General features: G+C 44.8%; 1 protein-coding gene across 1 annotated transcript in view; it reads right to left on the bottom strand.

Moving 5' to 3' along the window:
* The window catches only part of hibch (3-hydroxyisobutyryl-CoA hydrolase), a 64,955-nt gene that overhangs the window by 19,123 nt on the left and 21,060 nt on the right, over window positions 1-24,772 (bottom strand). The window contains 1 exon segment of the mRNA XM_046366661.1: window positions 16,767-16,892. Coding sequence (XP_046222617.1) covers window positions 16,767-16,892 — 126 coding nt within the window.

Genomic DNA, 24,772 nt, shown 5'->3' with positions numbered 1-24,772 from the left:
AATGCAAGAGAAAGTGTAACAACTGAATTGAGATCTGAGAATTGAAGCCTGAGCTGTAGCTTTGAGCTTTGGCCTGTCCGTTGTAGTAGGGTCAGAGAGGCAGAAGGGAAGAGAAGTGCACTGCAACTTGTGGCTCTAGGCACTTTGAGAAGTGTGGCCAAGCAGCAGGGAAAAAAGCCAGCCAGCGCCAAATAGGATTAGTCCCTCAGCCCTAGCTGAAGTTTCAGTCTAATTCCACCCAAGACCATCTCTGCTAATAAGATTACTAGAGCCCGAACGATAAATCGGTTGACCGATATTATCGACCAAATTTAGCCTTTCATTGAACAACACTCAGCCCAAGGTGAGAGATAGTAGGCATGGTGGTTTGACGGTGAGAGATAGTAGGCATGGTGGTTTGACGGTGAGAGATAGTAGGCATGGTGGTTTGACGGTGAGAGATAGTAGGCATGGTGGTTTGACGGTGAGTAGCTTGCCACAGCCAGCATATCTGAATAAGTAAATAATCAAAAGTATAATCCAACAAGCGAGCGGTCCTGTCCTCATCACATTCTCACTTACATTTACATTACATTTAAGTCATTTAGCAGACGCTCTTATCCAGAGCGACTTACAAATTGGTGCATTCACCTTATGACATCCAGTGGAACAGTCACTTTACAATAGTGCATCTAAATCTTAAAGGGGGGAATACTTATCCTATCCTAGTTATTCCTTAAAGAGGTGGGGTTTCAGGTGTCTCCGGAAGGTGGTGATTGACTCCGCTGTCCTGGCGTCGTGAGGGAGTTTGTTCCACCATTGGGGGGCCAGAGCAGCGAACAGTTTTGACTGGGCTGAGCGGGAGCTGTACTTCCTCAGTGGTAGGGAGGCGAGCAGGCCAGAGGTGGATGAACGCAGTGCCCTTGTTTGGGTGTAGGGCCTGATCAGAGCCTGGAGGTACTGAGGTGCCGTTCCCCTCACAGCTCCGTAGGCAAGCACCATGGTCTTGTAGCGGATGCGAGCTTCAACTGGAAGCCAGTGGAGAGAACGGAGGAGCGGGGTGACGTGAGAGAACTTGGGAAGGTTGAACACCAGACGGGCTGCGGCGTTCTGGATGAGTTGAAGGGGTTTAATGGCACAGGCAGGGAGCCCAGCCAACAGCGAGTTGCAGTAATCCAGACGGGAGATGACAAGTGCCTGGATTAGGACCTGCGCCGCTTCCTGTGTGAGGCAGGGTCGTACTCTGCGGATGTTGTAGAGCATGAACCTACAGGAACGGGCCACCGCCTTGATGTTGGTTGAGAACGACAGGGTGTTGTCCAGGATCACACCAAGGTTCTTAGCGCTCTGGGAGGAGGACACAATGGAGTTGTCAACCGTGATGGCGAGATCATGGAACGGGCAGTCCTTCCCGGGAGGAAGAGCAGCTCCGTCTTGCCGAGGTTCAGCTTGAGGTGGTGATCCGTCATCCACACTGATATGTCTGCCAGACATGCAGAGATGCGATTCGCCACCTGGTCATCAGAAGGGGGAAAGGAGAAGATTAGTTGTGTGTCGTCTGCATAGCAATGATAGGAGAGACCATGTGAGGTTATGACAGAGCCAAGTGACTTGGTGTATAGCGAGAATAGGAGAGGGCCTAGAACAGAGCCCTGGGGGACACCAGTGGTGAGAGCGCGTGGTGAGGAGACAGATTCTCGCCACGCCACCTGGTAGGAGCGACCTGTCAGGTAGGACGCAATCCAAGCGTGGGCCGCGCCGGAGATGCCCAACTCGGAGAGGGTGGAGAGGAGGATCTGATGGTTCACAGTATCGAAGGCAGCCGATAGATCTAGAAGGATGAGAGCAGAGGAGAGAGAGTTAGCTTTAGCAGTGCGGAGCGCCTCCGTGATACAGAGGAGAGCAGTCTCAGTTGAATGACTAGTCTTGAAACCTGACTGATTTGGATCAAGAAGGTCATTCAGAGAGAGATAGCGGGAGAGCTGGCCAAGGACGGCACGTTCAAGAGTTTTGGAGAGAAAAGAATGAAGGGATACTGGTCTGTAATTGTTGACATCGGAGGGATCGAGTGTAGGTTTTTTCAGAAGGGGTGCAACTCTCGCTCTCTTGAAGACGGAAGGGACGTAGCCAGCGGTCAGTGATGAGTTGATGAGCGAGGATGAGGTAAGGGCGAAGGTCTCCGGAAATGGTCTGGAGAAGAGGGGAGGGGATAGGGTCAAGCGGGCAGGTTGTTGGGCGGCCGGCCGTCACAAGACGCGAGATTTCATCTGGAGAGAGAGGGGAGAAAGAGGTCAGAGCACAGGGTAGGGCAGTGTGAGCAGAACCAGCGGTGTCGTTTGACTTAGCAAACGAGGATCGGATGTCGTCGACCTTCTTTTCAAAATGGTTGACGAAGTCGTCTGCAGAGAGGGAGGAGGGGGGGGGGATTCAGGAGGGAGGAGAAGGTGGCAAAGAGCTTCCTAGGGTTAGAGGCAGATGCTTGGAATTTAGCGTGGTAGAAAGTGGCTTTAGCAGCAGAGACAGAGGAGGAAAATGTAGAGAGGAGGGAGTGAAAGGATGCCAGGTCCGCAGGGAGGCGAGTTTTCCTCCATTTCCGCTCGGCTGCCCGGAGCCCTGTTCTGTGAGCTCGCAATGAGTCATCGAGACACGGAGCGGGAGGGGAGGACCGAGCCGGCCTGGAGGATAGGGGACATAGAGAGTCAAACGATGCAGAGAGGGAGGAGAGGAGGGTTGAGGAGGCAGAATCAGGAGATAGGTTGGAGAAGGTTTGAGCGGAGGGAAGAGATGATAGGATGGAAGAGGAGAGAGTAGCGGGGGAGAGAGAGCGAAGGTTGGGACGGCGCGATACCATCCGAGTAGTGGCAGTGTGGGAGGTGTTGGATGAGAGCGAGAGGGAAAAGGATACAAGGTAGTGGTCGGAGACTTGGAGGGGAGTTGCAATGAGGTTAGTGGAAGAACAGCATCTAGTAAAGATGAGGTCGAGCGTATTGCCTGCCTTGTGAGTAGGGGGGGAAGGTGAGAGGGTGAGGTCAAAAGAGGAGAAGAGTGGAAAGAAGGAGGCAGAGAGGAATGAGTCAAAGGTAGACGTGGGGAGGTTAAAGTCGCCCAGAACTGTGAGAGGTGAGCCGTCCTCAGGAAAGGAGCTTATCAAGGCATCAAGCTCATTGATGAACTCTCCGAGGGAACCTGGAGGGCGATAAATGATAAGGATGTTAAGCTTGAAAGGGCTGGTAACTTTAACTGGCTAACTAGCCAACAAGGTAGTTAGCTTAACTAGCTAGCAATCTATGTTAATTATGTGCCAATACTGAACTGGTGCCAAAGTGAACACTCGTCCTTGATACAAAAAGAGCACCGTTACTGTATGGGCCTATTATGTTAGCTAGTCATTCAATAATCATGTTAAACACTATTATTTCACACAGTGAGTCCATGCAACTTATTATGCAACTTTTACTCCTGAAATGATTTAGGCTTGCCATAAGAAAGGGGTCGGAAACTTGACTCAAGACAATTCAGCTTTTCCTTTTTATTAATTTGTACAAATTTATAAAACATAATCCCACTTTGACATTATCTGGTATCATGTAGGCCAGTTACACAAAATCTAAATTTAATACATTTTTAATTTAGGCTGTAACTCAACACAATGTGGAAAAAGTTCAAGGTTGTGACTACTTTCTGAAGTTAATCGGTGGACTTTTGCTTCCATAAAATTGGTAACAGACTCCAAAATACCATTACGGTCGGGCTCTAAACATTTCTGCATGCTGCCCTGCCAGCTACCCTGGCCTGTGCTGGCTAGCTACACACACACACACACACACACACACACACACACACACACACACACACACACACACACACACACACACACACACACACACACACACACACACACAGAGAGAGAGAGAGATTTACACTCTGAAACAGATGGGTCTCGGTTTGTGCAATTGAATGATTATCCTGATTATGTTATTTTTCCTCTGCTGCCTTGCCAGTCCAGGGGCACATGCTCTGTGTTCAAAAACGACAAACTGTTGTTTTTTTTTCTCTATGAAAATCTTCAGGATTTACTTCAGTGGTAGCCCATCCGGCAAACAATGAGACCCTTGGAAACATTACATTACTTTCTTATGCCGAATCATAATTAACAATGACAGCTCCATCTCGAAGAAAAATATAGATGAACTGACCTTGACAGTTGGCTGCACGCACGCACCCACCCACACACACACACACAATCAGAGATCAGAAGAACTTCCCGACAGTCACGTCTCAGTGGGAGACAGCATCTGCAGCTCAGGTGGAGCACAGTCAGGAATGTAATTATTTAGACACAGCACACAGAAGTCTCCTTTTGTGTGTGTGTGTGTGCGTGTGTGTGTGTGTGTGTGTGTGTGTGTGTGTGTGTGTGTGTGTGTGTGTGTGTGTGTGTGTGTGTGTGTGTGTGTGTGTGTGTGTGTGTGTGTGTGTGTGCGCGTCCGGATTGATAGACTTAGAACACAGCATCTATCAGAAGAATGAATGGCATTGTACAAACAAACTTTCACAGTCCAAGAGGTATTTCAATCTGATTTTGGATCATATTCTGCTAGAATAAACGTCGCTTTAAAGGGCTCAATGGCTCGCTTCAAATGACTCTAACAGGCCGTGAGGGTTCCTGAAATAATAAATCAGTCTAACTTCATTCATACATACACTGAGTACACCAAACATTAGGAGCACCTTCCTAACAGAGTCGCAGCCTCCCTTTTGCCCTCAGAACAGCCTCAATTCATTGGGGCATGGACTCTACACGGTGTCGAAAGCGTTCCACTGCAATGCTGGCCCATGTTGACTCAATGCTTCCCACAGTTGTGTCAAGTTGGCTCGACGTCCTTTGGACGGCTATCTCCTCTCAGTCATCTACACTGATTGAAGTGGATTTAACAAGTGACATCGATAAGGGATCAGAGCTTTCACTTGGATTCACATGGTCAGTCTAATTCATGGAAAGAGCAGGTGTTCTTAAATGTTTTGATATACTGTACGTACACAAGCCAGGCTACCTACCTACCTACCTACCTACCCACACACACACACATCAAATCAAATTTTATTTGTCACATACACATGGTTAGCAGATGTTAATGCGAGTGTAGCGAAATGCTTGTGCTTCTAGTTCCGACAATGCAGTAATAACCAACAAGTAATCTAACTAACAATTCCAAAACTACTGTCTTATACACAGTGTAAGGGGATAAAGAATATGTACATAAAGATATATGAATGAGTGATGGTACAGAGCAGCATAGGCAAGATACAGTAGATGGTATGTGAGGGGAACGGCATCTCAGTACCTCCAGGCTCTGATCAGGCCCTACACCCAAATAAGGGCACTGCGTTCATCCACCTCTGGCCTGCTCGCTTCCCTACTACTGAGGAAGTACAGTTCCCGCTCAGCCCAGTCAAAACTGTTCGCTGCTCTGGCTCCCCAATGGTGGAACAAACTCCCTCACGACGCCAGGACAGCGGAGTCAATCACCACCTTCCGGAGACACCTGAAACCCCACCTCTTTAAGGAATACCTAGGATAGGATAAAGTAATCCTTCTCACCCCCCTTAAAATATTTAGATGCACTATTGTAAAGTGGCTGTTCCACTGGATGTCATAAGGTGAATGCACCAATTTGTAAGTCGCTCTGGATAAGAGCGTCTGCTAAATGACTTAAATGTAAATGTAAATGGTATTGAGTACAGTATATACATATGAGATGAGTATGTAAACAAAGTGGCATAGTTAAAGTGGCTAGTGATACATGTATTACGTAAGGATGCAGTAGATGATATAGAGTACAGTATATACGTATGCATATGAGATGAATAATGTAGGGTATGTAACATTATATTAGGTAGCATTGTTTAAAGTGGCTAGTGATATATTTTACATAATTTCCCATCAATTCCCATTATTAAAGTGGCTGGAGTTGAGTCAGTGTCAGTGTGTTGGCAGCAGCCACTCAGTGTTAGTGGTGGCTGTTTAACAGTCTGATGGCCTTGAGATAGAAGCTGTTTTTCAGTCTCTCGGTCCCAGCTTTGATGCACCTGTACTGACCTCGCCTTCTGGATGATAGCAGGGTGAACAGGCAGTGGCTCGGGTGGTTGTTGTCCTTGATGATCTTTATGGCCTTCCTCTAACATCGGGTGGTGTAGGTGTCCTGGAGGGCAGGTAGTTTGCCCCCAGTGATGCGTTGTGCAGACCTCACTACCCTCTGGAGAGCCTTACGGTACCAGGCGGTGATACAGCCCGCCAGGATGCTCTCGATTGTGCATCTGTAGAAGTTTGTGAGTGCTTTTGGAGACAAGCCGAATTTATTCAGCCTCCTGAGGTTGAAGAGGCGCTGCTGCGCCTTCTTCACGATGCTGTCTGTGTGAGTGGACCAATTCAGTTTGTCTGTGATGTGTATGCCGAGGAACTTAAAACTTACTACCCTCTCCACTACTGTTCCATCGATGTAGATAGGGGGGTGTTCCCTCTGCTGTTTCCTGAAGTCCACAATCATCTCCTTAGTTTTGTTGACGTTGAGTGTGAGGTTATTTTCCTGATACCACACTCCGAGTGCCCTCACCTCCTCCCTGTAGGCTGTCTCGTCATTGTTGGTAATCAAGCCTACCACTGTTGTGTCCTCCGCAAACTTGATGATTGAGTTGGAGGTGTGCGTGACCACGCAGTCGTGGGTGAACAGGGAGTACAGGAGAGGGCTCAGAACGCACCCTTGTGGGGCCCCAGTGTTGAGGATCAGCGGGGTGGAGATGTTGTTGCCTACCCTCACCACCTGGGGGCGGACCGTCAGGAAGTCCAGTACCCAGTTGCACAGGGCGGGGTCGAGACCCAGGGTCTCGAGCTTGATGACGAGCTTGGAGGGTACTATGGTGTTGAATGCCGAGCTGTAGTCGATGAACAGCATTCTCACATAGGTATTCCTCTTGTCCAGATGGGTTAGGGCAGTGTGCAGTGTGGTTGAGATTGCATCGTCTGTGGACCTATTTGGGCGGTAAGCAAATTGGAGTGGGTCTAGGGTGTCAGGTAGGGTGGAGGTGATATGGTCCTTGACTAGTCTCTCAAAGCACTTCATGATGACGGAAGTGAGTGCTACAGGGCGGTAGTCGTTTAGCTCAGTTACCTTAGCTTTCTTGGGTACAGGAACAATGGTGGCCCTGTTGAAGCATGTGGGGACAGCAGACTGGTATAGGGATTGATTGAATATGTCCGTAAACACACCGGCCAGCTGGTCTGCGCATGCTCTGAGGGTGCGGCTGGGGATGCCGTCTGGGCCTGCAGCCTTGCGAGGGTTAACACGTTTAAATGTCTTACTCACCTCAGCTGCAGTGAAGGAGAGTCCGCATGTTTTCGTTGCAGGCCGTGTCAGTGGCACTGTATTGTCCTCAAAGCGGGCAAAAAAGTTATTTAGTCTGCCTAGGAGCAAGACATCCTGGTCCGTGACTGTACTGGTTTTCTTCTTGTAGTCCGTGATTGACTGTAGACCATGCCACATACCTCGTGTCTGAGCCGTTGAATTGAGATTCTACTTTGTCTCTATACTGACGCTTAGCTTGTTTGATAGCCTTGCGGAGGGAATAGCTGCACTGTTTGTATTCGGTCATGTTACCAGTCACCCTGCCCTGATTAAAAGCAGTGGTTCGCGCTTTCAGTTTCACGCGAATGCTGCCATCAATCCACGATTTCTGGTTAGGGAATGTTTTAATCGTTGCTATGGGAACGACATCTTTTAACACATGTTCTAATGAACCCCCCCCGAATCAGCGTATTCGTCAATGTTGTTATCTGACGTAATACGAAACATATCCCAGTCCACGAGATGGAAGCAGTCTTGGAGTGTGGAGTCAGCTTAGTCGGACCAGCGTTGGACAGACCTCAGCGTGGGAGCCTCTTGTTTTAGTTTCTGTCTGTAGGCAGGGATCAACAAAATGGAGTCGTGGTCAGCTTTTTCGAAAGGAGTGCGGGGCAGGGCCTTATATGCGTCGCGAAAGTTAGAGTAACAATGATCCAAGGTTTTTCCACCCTTGGTTGCGCAATCGATATGCTGATAAAATTTAGGGAGTCTTGTTTTCAGATTAGCCTTGTTAAAATCACCAGCTACAAATCAAATCAAATTTATTTATATAGCCCTTCGTACATCAGCTGATATCTCAAAGTGCTGTACAGAAACCCAGCCTAAAACCCCAAACAGCAAACAATGCAGGTGTAAAAGCACGGTGGCTAGGAAAAACTCCCTAGAAAGGCCAAAACCTAGGAAGAAACCTAGAGAGGAACCGGGCTATGTGGGGTGGCCAGTCCTCTTCTGGCTGTGCCGGGTAGAGATTATAACAGAACATGACCAAGATGTTCAAATGTTCATAAATGACCAGCATGGTCAAATAATAATAAGGCAGAACAGTTGAAACTGGAGCAGCAGCACAGTCAGGTGGACTGGGGACAGCAAGGAGCCATCATGTCAGGTAGTCCTGGGGCACGGTCCTAGGGCTCAGGTCCTCCGAGAGAGAGAAAGAAAGAGAGAATTAGAGAGAGCATATGTGGGGTGGCCAGTCCTCTTCTGGCTGTGCCGGGTGGAGATTATAACAGAACGTGGCCAAGATGTTCAAATGTTCATAAATGACCAGCATGGTTGAATAATAGTAAGGCAGAACAGTTGAAACTGGAGCAGGAGCATGGCCAGGTGGACTGGGGACAGCAAGGAGTCCTCATGTCAGGTAGTCCTGGGACATGGTCCTAGGGCCCAGGCCAGTTGAAACTGGAGCAGCAGCATGGCCAGGTGGACTGGGGACAGCAAGGAGTCATCATGTCAGGTAGTCCTGGGGCATGGTCCTAGGGCTCAGGTCCTCCGAGAGAGAGAAAGAAAGAGAGAAGGAGAGAATTAGAGAACGCACACTTAGATTTACACAGGACACCGAATAGGACAGGAGAAGTACTCCAGATAAACAAACTGACCCTAGCCCCCCGACACATAAACTACTGCAGCATAAATACTGGAGGCTGAGACAGGAGGGGTCAGGAGACACTGTGGCCCCATCCGAGGACACCCCCGGACAGGGCCAAACAGGAAGGATATAACCCCACCCACTTTGCCAAAGCACAGCCCCCACACCACTAGAGGGAAATCTTCAACCACCAACTTACAATGAATGCAGCCTCCGGATAAATGGATTCCAGTTTGCAAAGAGTCAAATAAAGTTCGTTCAGAGCCATCGATGTGTCTGCTTGGGGGGGAATATATACGGTTGTGATTATAATCGAAGAGAATTCTCTTGGTAGATAATGCGGTCGACATTTGATTGTGAGGAATTCTAAATCAGGTGAACAGAAAGATTTGAGTTCCTGTATGTTTCTTTCATCACACCATGTCTCATTAGCCATAAGGCATACGCCCCCGCCCCTCTTCTTACCAGAAAGATGTTTGTTTCTGTCGGCGCGATGCGTGGAGAAACCCGCTGGCTGCACCGCCTCCGATAGCGTCTCTCCAGTGAGCCATGTTTCCGTGAAGCAAAGAAAGTTACAGTCTCTGATATCTCTCTGGAATGCTACCCTTGCTCGGATTTCATCAACCTTGTTGTCAAGAGACTGGACATTGGCGAGAAGAATGCTAAGGAGTGGTGCACGATGTGCCAGTCTCCGGAGTCTGACCAGAAGACCGCCTCGTTTCCCTCTTTTACGGAGTCGTTTTTTTGGGTCGCCGCATGGGATCCATTCCGTTGTCCTGGTTGAAAGGCAGAACACAGGATTCGCATCGCGAAAATCATATTCTTGGTCATACTGATGGTGAGTTGACGTTGATCTTATATTCAGTAGTTCTTCTCGACTGTATGTAATGAAACCTAAGATGACCTGGGGTACTAATGTAAGAAATAACACGTAAAAATAAAATAAAAAACTGCATAGTTTCCTAGGAGCGCGAAGCAAGGCGCCGGAAGCATCTTGAACGTACCCAGATTGAGTATCCAGATGGAGGGTTTCCCACAGCATTTGATCGTTTTGGTGGGCCATCAAGGCAAAAAGTCTGTGAATCAGCTCCCTCTTGCTTGCCTGGACAACCACCAGTACTAACTTCCTCGCAGTGAGAAACCCTGAGGGGAAATTATCGTATGAGGGGAGCCTCATCTATAATATTAGAAGCGACCATGATAGACCCCATTACGTATCTTTCTGGTAGGGCTGGGAGATGTATCTCATTAATTAGAGGAATTCAATGTATTTTTTTTAAACAACAAGAAAATGGTTTCCGTCTGGTTTGCTCCAATTTGTAAGTCGCTCTGGTAAAGAGCGTCTGCTAAATGACTTAAATGTAAATGTAATGTAAATGCTTAATATAAGGAATTTCCGTCAAAATAATAATTATTGCAAGCTAAGGTAAAGGAATAAAGGAATTTGATTATGTTGCAAGAGAAAAGATAATTTGCCCTCATTAAACTAGCCAGATCAATTTCCATCAATGGATGTCAATTAAACTTGTATGACTGCTAGGATTGTGAATAAATCCCTTATGCGCATAACTATAGATAAATCCAACAGGAGAGTTTGAGGGATGAAAGTTAGACACATTGATCTCAAAATCTCTGTGCAAGAAACACTTCAACAAACTACAAAAGAATGTTTGGCTATTTTCTGGCAATTATGCCTTCATTATGTGTCAGATGTTAAGACTACAAACCGTTATAAAATGGCCTATTTGCGAGATTGACTTGTCATGTCAGTAGGCATAGTATTACTAAAAGCTAGGTTTATGATTGTAATTCAACTTTTCCATGGTTTGTTTAGCTGGATGCAAGTATCCCATAGTTACTGATAGCCTACAGTAGCCTAGGCAAGATGTAAGATGAACGATTTAGCAGCTTGCGTAGTTCAAATTAGACACACTCATTTATTTAACATGAATAGCGAGTCGATTTTGAGGTAAGAAGTGCTTCTATTGCCAAACAGCTTGCTGGTATAGGCTACTGAGGACGGTGTTATAATTAATCAATATATTAATAATATGGATATGAACTGAAGAAGAGGCATATGCTTGTCAACAACAGCCAGTGTTTATTTCTTCATTTAATTTTTTAAATATTTTTTTATCTGATTGACTGTTACCTTAAATCTAATGCATTCTAACAACAGCTGATTGGCAATTGCGATAGAATTGACCATGATCACAAATGATAACTTTCAGTTTCATTACCTAAACATGGCCATTAATAATTGCATAATAACACAAGGCTATAACAACAATAAAGTTATAGACTATTTATTAAATCCGTTTTCCAGCTTCAAGTAGGATACACAAGTAACACAAATTGATTGGCAATGACTCCATTGATCACATAATATCAACATATTTATTGTATCCAATGGTAGGCTACAATAGCCTACATAGGCATATAAATAAATAGGCTACTTAATGGCCAACAGATTGTGATGGAAAATGTTATGTGATGGAACATTTTATGATTGTGCTTTTCTAGAAACACATTTCTGTATTCTATGTTTGTGCTTTTCTAATAAACCATTTTTGTGTTCATGCAAGTGACTGGTTAAACAAATCCTCACTATCAGTATCTCCAATTTGGCCGTACACCCAGATCCTTGTTTTGAGAACGAAAGATATGTTTCAAGGTCTCAGCTTAGAGAGAAGAAGCCGTGTGAGGTATTGGTCAGTCACATGAATGAAGCAAATGTTAATGATAAATTAATTATGAATGATGAATAAGTTAAATCATGCAAATATAACTTGTCTGCAATATATAAGAGAACTAACGGGACTGCTCCGGTAGAGCTCCTGATCGACATGTGTACTTGGTGCATTGAGTTGGTTGGAACCTCTCCAGCATGCTGATAATAAAGAATGATTAATTTAAGATTGATTTGAACGTCCCTGTGTAGAATGTCCACAACAAGATGTATCCCTTCCACATTCAATTTTAGTTTCATTGTGGACTTTTCTCCATATCCGAAGCAAGTGAGGGAGATCCATAACTTCCATTTGAAATTTCCACTCGCGCAGCACTCGAGACCCAAGAACTGAGCATGCGTAAAACCTTTTTACGTTTTTTTCCATAAGCAAAGTTGACATTAGAATGCAGTTTAAATCACCTTCAAGCTAATTTATCTAATGCGCTTTAGAGCAACTTAAGTAGTTTACATGTGCATTGTCATCTTAGAACTGATGGTGTGCATGAGTTCTAGCGCTTTAATATTTTTTTGAGGAAAAAAGGTTGGAAATGGGTGTCTCCATAATGACAATCTAAATAGTCTACCTACAACTGGTAAAAAGTTGTAATGATGTGCACGTTTGCTGCTCTGTATCCTCTCACTCATGTGACCCAGCTGCCTGCTGCAGCACTCAGCACACCCCCCCCTCCGACCCTCCCCACCACTCACGTATTCACTCACTCAGCAACAGCCTTCTCACTGCCTGATAGTCAGCAGCAGCAGGTCACAGTAAATATATATATATACACATACATACAGTGGGGAGAACAAGTATTTGATACACTGCCAATTTTGCAGGTTTTCCTACTTACAAAGCATGTAGAGGTCTGTCATTTTTATCATAGGTACACTTCAACTGTGAGAGACGGAATCTAAAAGAAAAATCCAGAAAATCACATTGTATGAATTTTAAGAAATTCATTTGCATTTTATTGCATGACATAAGTATTTGATACATCAGAAAAGCAGAATGTAATATTTGGTACAGAAACCTTTGTTTGCAATTACAGAGATCATAGGTTTCCTGTAGTTCTTGACCAGGTTTGTACACACTGCAGCAGGGATTTTGGCCCACTCCTCCATACAGACCTTCTCCAGATCCTTCAGGTTCTCGCTGAGCAATACGGACTTTCAGCTCCCTCCAAAGATTTTCTATTGGGTTCAGGTCTGGAGACTGGCTAAGTCACTCCAGGACCTTGAGATGCTTCTTACGGAGCCACTCCTTAGTTGCCCTGGCTGTGTGTTTAGGGTCGTTGTCATGCTGAAAGAACCAGCCATGACCCATCTTCAATGCTCTTACTGAGGGAAGGAGGTTGTTGGCCAAGATCTCGCAATACATGGCCCTACCCATCCTCCCCTCAATACGGTGCAATCGTCCTGTCCCCTTTGCAGAAAAGCATCCCCAGAGAATGATGTTTTCACCTCCATGCTTCATGGTTTGGATGGTGTTCTTGGGGTTGTACTCATCCTTCTTATTCCTCCAAACACGGCGAGTTTAGACCAAAAAGCTCTATTTTTGTCTCATCAGACCACATGACCTTCTCCCATTCCTCCTCTGGATCATCCAGATGGTCATTGGAAAACTTCAGACGGACCTGGACATGCAATGGCTTGAGCAGGGGGACCTTGCGTGCACTGCAGGATTTTAATCCATGACGGCGTAGTGTGTTACTAATGGTTTTCTTTGAGACTGTGGTCCCAGCTCTCTTCAGGTCATTGACCAGGTCCTGCTGTTTAGTTCTGGGCTGATCCTTCACCTTCCTCATGATCATTGATGCCCCACGAGGTGAGATCTTGCGTGGAGCCCCAGACCAAGGGTGATTTACCGTCATCTTGAACATCTTCATTTTCTAATAATTGCGCCAACAGTTGTTGCCTTCTCACCAAGTTGCTTGCCTAATTGTCCTGTCGCCCATCAAAGCCTTGTGCAAGTCTACAATTGTACCCCTGTTGTCCTTACACAGCTCTCTGGTCTTGGCCATTGTGGAGAGGTTGGAGTCTGTTTGATTGAGTGTGTGGACAGGTGTCTTTTATACAGGTAACGAGTTCAAACAGGTGCAGTTAATACAAGTAATGAGTGGAGAACAGGAGGGCTTCTTAAAGAAAAACTAACAGGTCTGTGAGAGCCAGAATTCTTAGTGGTTGGTAGGTGATCAAATGCTTATGTCATGCAATAAAATGCAAATTAATTACTTAAAAATCATACAATGTGATTTTCTGGATTTTTGATTTAGATTCCGTCTCTCACAGTTGAAGTGTACCTATGATAAAAATGACAGACCTCTACATGCTTTGTAAGTAGGAAAACCTGCAAAATCGGCAGTGTATCAAATACTTGTTCTCCCCACTGTATATGTAATAAAAATGCCATGGTGGCCGTGGTGCAATATAGAAATAACCTAAAACCCGCAACCAATATATTTTCACCAAAGGCATCGTTTTCAAAGTAGCCCAATTCTTGGGAAAAGCACGGACAAGCAATTGGAGATTGTTTGAACAGAAGGGTGTGTTCATAACAATGTAACTATTCTACCTTGTTAGCTAGCAAATAGATCCAAGTTGGCTAAACCTCAAATATAAAGATTAGCTGGCGACTCATTAGCATGTGCGCTTGTGCTTGATAGATTGTTTATGAGACCTGCGTTAAATGTCTATAATGCCTGCTTCAAGAAGTTAGTCATTATTAGTGAATGTGCATTTTGCATGGTTCAGGTTACGTTTGTAACAAAAAAGGGCATTTTCATAGACAGATTTGAAAGCCATCTCAGTGATTATTGCAAAAAAGCAGGTTAAAATATTTTGACAAAATAATTTAATTATTAGTGAGTCGTATGGTTGTGAAAGGCCTAGGTATAATTTCAGAATCCCTGAATTCATTAGATAATGCTGAATGTCTGAAATGCAATGTAGTTGATATTTAATTGTACAACAAAGCTTATTTAGATACATTTTTTACTTTGCCTTTGCAAAGTATTCAGACCCCTTGACATTTTCCACATTTTTTTTATGTTACAGCCTTATTCTAAAATGCATGAAATAAAATAAAAATCCTCAGCAATCTACACAAAATACCCCGTAAAGATAAAGCGAACAGGTTTTTAGATAAAACATTTAATTAAAAAAACAGAAATACCTAATTTACAAAAATACTCAAACAGGATTGTGTCGAAGAACAGAGAGATCCTTGATGAAAACCTACTCCAGAACGCTCAGGACCTCAGACTGGGGGCGAATGTTCACCTTCCAACAATGACCCTAAGCACATCCAAGACAACACAGACTCTGAAAGTCCTTTAGTGGCCCAGCCAGAACCCGGACTTGAACCTGATCAAAAATCTCTGAAGAGACCTGAAAATAGCTTTTCAGCAACACCCCATCCAACCTGACAGAGCTCAAGAGAATCTGCAGAGAAGAATGGGAGAAACTCCCCAAATACAGGTGTGCCAAGCTTGTAGTGTCATACTGAAGAAGAATCGAGGCTGTAATCGCTCCCAAAGGTGCTTCAACAAAGTACTGAGTAATGGGTCTGAATATGTATGTAAATGTAATATTTCCATTTTTAATAGATTAGCATAAATGGCTAAAAAACGGTTTTTGTCTGGTCATTATGGGGTCTTGTGTTGGTTGATTAGGGGGGGAAATCAATTTAATCCATTTTAGAATAAGCCTGTAACCTAACAAAATGTGGAAAAAGTCAAGGGGTCAGAATACTTTCCGAAGGCACTTTATATCATGAATCGCCCAGAAGTTTGAAAAAATTGAGATATGACTTCTACGCCATAATCACCCAGCCCTACGTTATGGCCAATTACTACTGGGTCGATATACAAGACCTTGCAAACCACACATAATTACAGATTGGTCTAAAACCTGCCAAAAACACAGAAGGATCTGGATCGATTCAGAGGCAGCTCCTCCCCCTTAATGACTGTGCTGTTCATCTTTGTACAGTATAAGAGGGGAATCACTACAGCAGCAGCCAGTAAGATGCGGTCAGTAAAATCAATCACAACATAACAAAGAAGCAAAGAAACTCCCAAAATGATCTGGGACACATTAGAGCATGGGGTGCCATGAAAGCTTTCTATTGTTCATTACAATCGATCGTCTCAGGAAAAGTGGCCCATCTTCAATAGACGAGACGAGTAAGGTGTTCATCATGCCCAGTGGAACATGATGTTGGCATACCCCACACCTGGCAACTTGGTAAAAAGTGCACATGGGAATGAGTGACGGTCCGAGACCAAGGGTTGACACTTTGAGACTCTGCGTGAGACCGGCCTCAAGCATTTTAACGACGGTTTGATTTGCAGTTGGCCGCGTGGCGAGCATTCCTTCCTTCCATAGCGGGTAGTGCCCACCAGGTGATCATCTGCATACCTTCTGTTCACGCAGCATAACTGGTTGTCAGTTTCCATATAAAACTGTATTTTCCCATGGTCCCCATAACCATCAACACTCAAAATAATATGAATAACATATAGCCAAATACATTTTTGCACCCAGGTTCATATTCTCATTTGAAATACCCATACTTACTGTAGTTTGAACAAATCAGCCATATATTGACCTAAACAGGTAACAGGCTATTGCATAATTAGGGTCGATATACAAGACCTTGCAAACCACACATAATTACAGGTTGGTCTAAAACCTGCCGAAAACACAGAAGGATCTGAATCTGTTCAGATTTTTAAAAACAAATGACTCTGTCACCTGAAAGAAGTGTGACCGTCTATTCAGGCTAGGCGGTAAACAAACTATTTAAAAATGTTTACATAAAACATTTAAGGTTTAATTGTCACGTCATGCCATGTGAAGCCTTTGTAAAACATTAGGCAACCGCGGAGAAACAGCCACAGAAACAGCTGTGTATGTTTCTGTGTATGTGTGTAACCCTGCTCGGCCTGTTCATATCTGACTGAGGAGGATGCTCTTCTTGCTATGTCTGCATGGCCCATTTATTATTAATGCACTGAAGTGACTGTGCCAAGCAAGGTGAAAATACACACAATCACAATAACATGAGCCAAACATGGACCTCAGGGGAGGGCAGGGGTCGATGCCGGCACAGTGTCTTACCGATTGCCGTCTCCGGCATGGCGAACAGAGTCTTCTCAGTGGCCACCCGAAACCTCCCGTGGACTGAGAGGCCCACACCCTGAGGGAGAGAGAGGGGAAGAAAGGGTTAGTGTGAGTAAGATAAGGGAAGATAATGAGGGGGAAATTATTAATGAGGGAATTGGGACAGAAGGAAATGGGCAAGAGAGAGAGAGAAAAGATGAGATAGAAAGAAGATGAGAAAGAGACTAGAGCAAGAGAAAGAAAGGTAAAGAGAGGGCCATACAAAGATCCATCGCTAGATATGAGTGATGTGACTGATGGAAAGGTATGTAACAGATTGTAAATGCAGACTGAGGCAGAGGCCATGTTAAGCCCTTTGTGTGTGTGTGTGTGTTTCTGTGTGTGTGTTTAAGGAGCCACACAGGGTATTAGGAAGAAGGGTGAAGGTTAACCAGGAGGAAAGGCTGAGCATCCCTTTGCTGCCATAGCAGCACACCAAACGAGGTGTGTCCAAGACAAGGCAAGGACTGCATCGTTACCGTGGAAACAGCCTCCGTCTCTCCCTCTCTCTCACACACACACAGTGCAAAAAATATTAAAACTCAAGTTCACCCAAAGTCAAGCACCAATGGCAGGGCGGCATAATACAGTGGAGAATCTGATATGATCAGACTAGATATTGTAGACACACTAACATTATCACACCCTGTCCTGGTCTGTAGCAGCCATGTCCCTTCAAGGAGCCCTGTGGCACAGTGGAAGCAGAATATTAGCGTCTGACTGCTGAAAAAAACACTAGGCCTGATATATCAAAATGCTCTGTAGACTTATCAAGTAAACTGTTTTTGATTGAAGATGGCACTAAAGATGTAAACCCGTCTGATTGAAAATGGTTGCAAAGTGACTTTTCCAAATGGAAACTGCCATCAACACGAGCTCATTTTATAGAAGTTTCCCCTCTATAAGAGATCAGTGTAAAAGAGCAGCACTTTGTTAACATACAGCGCCTTCAGAAAGTATTCAGACCCCTTGACTTTTTCCACATTTGGTTACGTTACTGCCTTATTCTAAAATGGAGTAAATAAAAAGTCAGTCTACGCACAATACCACATAACGACAAAGCGAAAACAGGTTAAGAAATGTTTGCAAATGTATTAAAAATAAAAAACTGAAAAATGTAGCTCAGGTGCACCCTGTTTCCAGTGATCATCCTTGAGATCTTTCTACAACTTTATTGGAGTCCACCCGTGGTAAATTCAATTGATTGGACATGATTTGGAAGGGCACACACACCTATCTATATATGGTCCCACCGTTGACAGTGCATGTCAGAAAAAAAAAACAAGCCATGAGGTTCGAAGGAATTGTCCGTAGAGCTCCAAGACAGGATTGTGTCGAGGCACAGATCTGGGGAAGGGTACCAAAAAATGTCTGCAGCATTGAAGGTCCCCAAGAACATATTGGCCTAAATCATTCTTAACTAGAAGAAGTTTGGAACCACCAAGACTCTTCCTAGAGCTAAAATAGGCAAATTGGGGAGAAGGGCCTTGGTCAGAGTGATGACCAATAACCCAATGGTCACTCTGACAGAGATCATCTATGGTGATGGTAGAAACCTTCCAGAAGGACAACCATCACTGCAGCATTGCACCAATCAGGTCTTTATGGTAGAGCGCCAGACGGAAGCCAGTCCTTAGTAAAAGGCACATGACACCTGCTTGGAGTTTGCCAAAAGGCACCTAAAGACTCTCAGACCATGAGAAACAAGATTCTCTGGTCTGATGAAACCAAGATTGAATTTTTTGGCCTGAATGCCAAACATCACGTCTAAAGGAAACTTGGTACAATCCCTAGCATGGAGGTGGCAGGATCAAGGTGAAGTTGAACGGAGCAAATTACAGATACAGTTGAAGTCGGAGGTTTACATACACCTTAGCCAAATACATTTAAACTCAGTTTTTCACAATTCCTGAAATTTAATCCTAGTAAGAATCCCGTGTCTTAGGTCAGTTAGGATCACCACTTTATTTTAAGAATGTTAAATGTCAGAATAATAGTAGAGAGAATGATTTATTTCAGCTTTTTTCTTTCATCACATTTCCAGTGGATCAGAAGTTTACAAACACTCAATTAGTATATGGTAGCATTGCTTTTAAATTGTTTAACTTGGGTCAAACGTTTCGGGTAGCCTTCCACAAGCTTCCCACAATAAGTTGGGTGACTTTTGGCCCATTCCTCCTGACAGAGCTGGTGTAACTGAGTCAGGTTTGTTAAGCCTCCTTACTCGCACATACTTTTTCAGTTCTGCCCACAAATTTTCAATAGGATTGAGGTCAGGGTTTTGTGATAGCCACTCCAATACCTTGACCTTTCTGTCCTTCAGCCATTTTGTCACAACTTTGGAAGTATGCTTGGGGTCAATGTCCATTTGGAAGATGCATTTGTGACCAAGTTAACTTCCTGACTGATGTCTTGAGATGTTGCTTCAATATATCCACATAACTTTCCTTCCTCATGATGCCATCTATTATGTGAAGTGCACCAGTCCCTCCTGCAGCAAAGCACCCCCACAACATGATGCTGCCACCCCTGTACTTCACGGTTGGGTTGGTGTTCTTCGGCTTGCAAGCATCTCCGTTTTCCTCCAAACATAACAATGGTCATTGTGGCCAAACAGTTCTATTTTTTGTTTCATCAGACCAGAGGACAATTCTCCAAAAAGTACCATCTTTTTCCCCATGTGCAGTTGCAAAGCGTAGTCTGGCTTTTTTATGGCGGTTTTGGAGCAATGGCTTCTTCCTTGCTGAGCTGCATTTCAGGTTATGTTGATATAGGACTTGTTTTACTGTGGATATAGGTAATTTTGCACCTGTTTCCTCCAGCATCTTCACAAGGTCCTTTGATGTTGTTCTGGGATTGATTTGCACTTTTCCCACCAAAGTACGTTCATCTCTAGGAGACAGAATGCGTCTCCTCCTGAGTGGTATGACGGCTGCGTGGTCCCATGGTGTTTATACTTGCGTACTATTGTTTGTACAGATGAACATGGTACCTTCAGGCATTTGGAAATTGCTCCCAAGGATGAACCAAACTTGGAGGACTACAACATTTTTTTCTGAGGTCTTGGCTGATTTCGTTTGATTTTCACATGATCTCAAGCAAAGAGGCACTGAGTCTGAAGGTAGGCCTTGAAATACATCCACAAGTACACCTCCAATTGACTCAAGTGATGTCAATTAGCCTATCATATGCTTCTAAAGCCATTACATCATTTTCTGGAATTTTCCAAGCTGTTTAAAGGCACAGTCAACTTAGTGTATGTAAATGTAAACCCACTGGAATTGTGACAGTGAATTATAAGTGAAATAATCTGTCTGTAAACAATTGTTGGAAACTATAGTTTGTTGACAAGAAATATGTGGAATGGTTGAAAATATGTGGAATGGTTGAAAAACTAGTTTTAATGACTCCAACCTAAGTGTATGTAAACTTCCAACTTCAACTGTAGGTAGTTGATGAAAACCTGCTCCAGAGCGCTAAGGACCTCAGACTGGGGTGAAGGTTCACCTTCCAACAGGACAACGACCCTAAGCACACAGCCAAGACAATACAGGAGTGGCTTCGGGACCTGTCTCTGAATGTCCTTCAGTGGCCCAGCCATAGCCCAGACTTGAACCCGATCAAACATCTCTGGAGAGACCTGAAAATAGTTGTGCAGCAATGCTCCCCATCCAACCTGACAGAGGCTTGAGAGGATCTGCAGAGAAGAATGGGAGAAACTCCCCAAATACAGGTGTGCCAAGCTTATTTCATCATATCCAAGAAGACTTGAGGCTGTAATCACTGCCAAAGGTGCTTCAACAAAGTACTGAGTAATGGGTCTAAATACTTATGTAAATGTGATATTTCAGTTTTTTATTTTACATAAATGAGTAACATTTTCTGAAAACCAGTTTATGTTTGTCATTATGTGGAATTGTGTGTAGATTGATGAGTGAAAAAAACCATTTAATTAATTTTATAATAAGCCTGTAACGTAACAAAATGTGGAAAAGGTTACATGATGTGGATAGGTGATTTATACGTCTGTGGATGTGCACACAGCACAGCAGCACCTGCTCTGCATTGATGTCTGTGAAGGAGCGTCTGGTCTGCAGTACCTCCGTGACTACAGACAGACAGGCAGCTGGCAGTAACAACAATAAACATGAAGCCAAATCAAACCAAAGACGACCCCAACCACCCGGGGTTCACCTGGGGGTTGTGTGACCAACAGCCATGCAGACTAAACATCAACAGAGTGAACAGACATCACTGCAGTGTTAACTGGAAGATATGTAGCACTGATGTGACTTAGTGAGAGCCCCTCATTGACACGCATTGGCTGCAACAGACAACTACCCCAGAGCTGAGGCGCGAGGTGTGAAAGGCCACATTGGGGACAAGTACAAGGAGGGTGGCTACCCATTCATTTTTTAAATGAAATTAGGACATGTTGTACAGGAGATTTTTCTAGAGAAATAAAGGAGTAGAATAACAATGTTTTTGAGGAAATAAAGAGAGCGGGGAGGGACCTTGGTAAGGAAAACAGAGCTATAACTAGTTGATTAAACTGCCCTGGACACGTCACCTCAGATAAGGGTCATTGGTGCCCGGCAGCTGGAAATGGTGACTGTGTCCTTTGCTGTAGGTGTGTTGGGCTGTCAGCGGAGATGAGTGTCATGGTTGTGTCAATACCTCCGCTCCTCCCAGTACATTCCAATTTGCATCCTTGCAGCAAGTCAAATCAATCACATTCTGCTCAAGGTCTGAGTCGTCGAGTGATTCCTGTCAAACTGAAGGTTGATTTATATAGAAAAATGCGCTTGTAGTTAGGGACTTCAACATATTTCCCTAACTTGCATGAAACTGTATGAATCTTTATTTAATGAAGTTCAGATTACATTTTGATTGAATCTGAAGGGTAAGACTTTGTGAAGTGTTGTGTGTGGCCGTCAAATGGCCGTCAAAGGACATTCTGTTCATGTTAGGAATCAGTGGAATCAGATCAGGTCACCAGAGATATAGAGAAGCCATTAAACATCTCAAATGAACGGAATATGAGTTGTCTATCTTGCTGGCACTAAGCAGCATTTTCTCCAAAGTGGAAAATACCACCCATTGACATGGCTGTGCAGGCTCTGGAGACTGGAGTGGAAAAGCAGATTCCCCGCACATAGGTTTACAGAGAATTATTCTCAGGATGGAATCTGAGGCTGTATATCTCTCACCTTTTTATAGCAATGGGAACTGCTGGTCGGAATGAAGGAGCATGAAAGGGGAGCATTTAATTTAGCATTTCATAAGATGAAATCATACCCATAAAAGTAAAGGAACAATATGATCTACGGGTACCACCGACCACCTAAGTACACGTTCAGGGTATCTGGATTCCCGGAACATAGGACTTGTCAAACAACTAGTCAAATATACAGTATAGCCCAGGCATAGCACATTTCATACTTAACATTTTACAGCTTCATCAGGGGTCTCTGGGGTATTCTCAATTATATCACTGGAGGCTCCTAAGAACAGGAAGAGGAGAACCATCCTCAGTGAATTTCATTCTGAAAGAAAATGTGGGGAACATTTAAAAAGTTATCCTTTTTAGATAAAACTATACTAAATATATTCATGTCACCAATCAATTGATTAAAAACAATTAAGGTCTACAGTAGCCTCAACAGCACCCTGTAGGGTAGAACCATGGTGTAGCCAGAGGACAGCTAGTTTCCGTCCTCCTCTGGGTACATTGGCTTCAATACAAAACCTAGGAGACTCACGGTTCTCACCCTTTTCCATAGACTTACACAGTAATTATGACAACATCTGGAGGACGTCCTCCAACCTATCAGAGCTCTTTCAGCATGACCTGACATGTCCACCCAATCAAAGGATCAGAGAATGAATCAGATACTGAAATCATTAGCTATAGATAGCTTGCACTGCAGTGCATCAATGTCTTTGACTCAAATAAAGAGAAAGACAATAGTTGAACAGTCGCTCTGGATAAGAGCGTCTGCTAAATGACTTAAATGTAAATGTAAATGAACAATTAATTTCCTTAAAAATGAATGAGAAGCAAGAGAGCTATATTCCGTTGTATTTTTTCACTTTCACTGAGCTAGCAAATGCAGTTTAGCCTACACAAACAACAGGCTCAAACAGAGAGGGACACAATGTTAGCTAGCTGGCTGGTTAAGGCTATCCAACACTGGAACTCTTCCAAGTAAAGGTAAGTTTTGGTTTTATTAATTTATTGCCACCGGGGCCCACCGGTGGAACTGCTAAACTGCTTGCTGACTGTACTGTATGATTGTAGCGTGTTAACTAGCGCTTTAGCTCTAGTAGCTATGTTGACTATGACATTACCTAATATGGTGACAAGGATGTAGGCTGTATGTAGCGGTTAGCGGTTATGATATTTTGAGGTAGTACGCACACGCGGATATTCTGTGTTGAGCGGTTAACAAAGAAATAGGTACACCTATATGCTTCATTTAGAGTTATTAATGTAACTGTCACGTCTAATCAAGGTGGGTGGAATCAGGCGCAGAGAGCAGATAGCGATATGAAAGTTTATTCTCCGGTGAACAAGAAACACGGTCAACCCAATACACAAAGGGTGAACAATCCAACACAGGATAAAAGACGAACCAGAGAATAAGAACACAAGATACACCGACAGACATAGATGACAAATAAACAATCCCGCACAAAACAAGGGCGGGACAACCTACTATATATACAGACACTAATAAACTAAACAACACACAGGTGAAACCAATCAGACAAAACCAACAGATACACAAAAAGGGATCGGTAGTGGCTAGTAGGACGGTGATGACGACCGCCGAGCACCGCCCGAACGGGCAGGAGAGCCAACCTCTGCGGAAGTCGTGACAGTACCCCCCCCCCTGACGCGCGGCTCCTGCAGCGCGCCGAAACCGTCCTCGAGGACGACCCGGAGGACGAGGTGCTGGGCGATCCGGGTGGAGGCGGTGGAATTCTATCAGGAGAGAAGGGTCCAAAATGTCCCTCACCGGAACCCAGCATCTCTCCTCCGGGCCATACCCCTCCCAGTCCACGAGGTACTGTAGGCCCCCCACCCGGCGTCTCGAATCCAGAATGACTCGAACTGTGTACGCCGGGGACCCCTTGATGTCCAGAGGGGGCAGAGGGACCTCAGGCACCTCACCTTCCTGCAGGGGACCAGCCACCACCAACCTGAGGAGAGACACATGAAACGAGGGGTTAATACGGTAATACCTAGGAAGTTGTAACCTGTAACACACCTCGTTTATTCTCCTCAGGACTTTGAACGGCCCCACACACTGCGGCCCCAGCTTCCGACAGGGCAGGCGGAGGGACAGGTTTCGGGTCGAGAGCCAGACACTGTCCCCCGGTGCAAAAACAGGGGTCTCACTGCGGTGCTGGTCAGCGCTCCTCTTCTGCCATTCTCCCTTACCGTAATGAGTCCTGAACGGCTTTCCAGGTGTCCTTGGAGCGCTGTACCCATTCCTCCACCGCAGGAGCCTCGGTCTGACTCTGATGCCATCGAGCCAGGACCGGCTGGTAACCTAACACACACTCAAAAGGAGACAAGTTAGTAGAGGAGTGGCGTAAGGAGTTCTGGGCTAGTTCGCCCATGGAACATACCTTGCCCACTCACCAGGCCGGTCCCGACAATAGGACCGCAGAAACCTGCCCATATCCTGGTTTACGCGCTCCACCTGCCCATTACTCTCGGGGTGAAAACCTGAGGTTAAGCTAACCGAGACCCCCAGTCTCTCCATAAAGGCCCTCCACACTCTGGACGTGAACTGGGGACCCCGATCAGAGACGATGTCCTCAGGCACCCCATAGTGCCGGAAGACATGGGTAAACAAAGCCTCAGCAGTCTGCAGGGCCGTAGGGAGACCGGGCAACGGAATGAGG

This window comes from Oncorhynchus gorbuscha, linkage group LG01 (assembly GCF_021184085.1).
Source record: "Oncorhynchus gorbuscha isolate QuinsamMale2020 ecotype Even-year linkage group LG01, OgorEven_v1.0, whole genome shotgun sequence".
Taxonomy (NCBI): Eukaryota; Metazoa; Chordata; class Actinopteri; order Salmoniformes; family Salmonidae; genus Oncorhynchus; species Oncorhynchus gorbuscha.
This window is presented reverse-complemented; position numbering and strand designations above follow the sequence as displayed.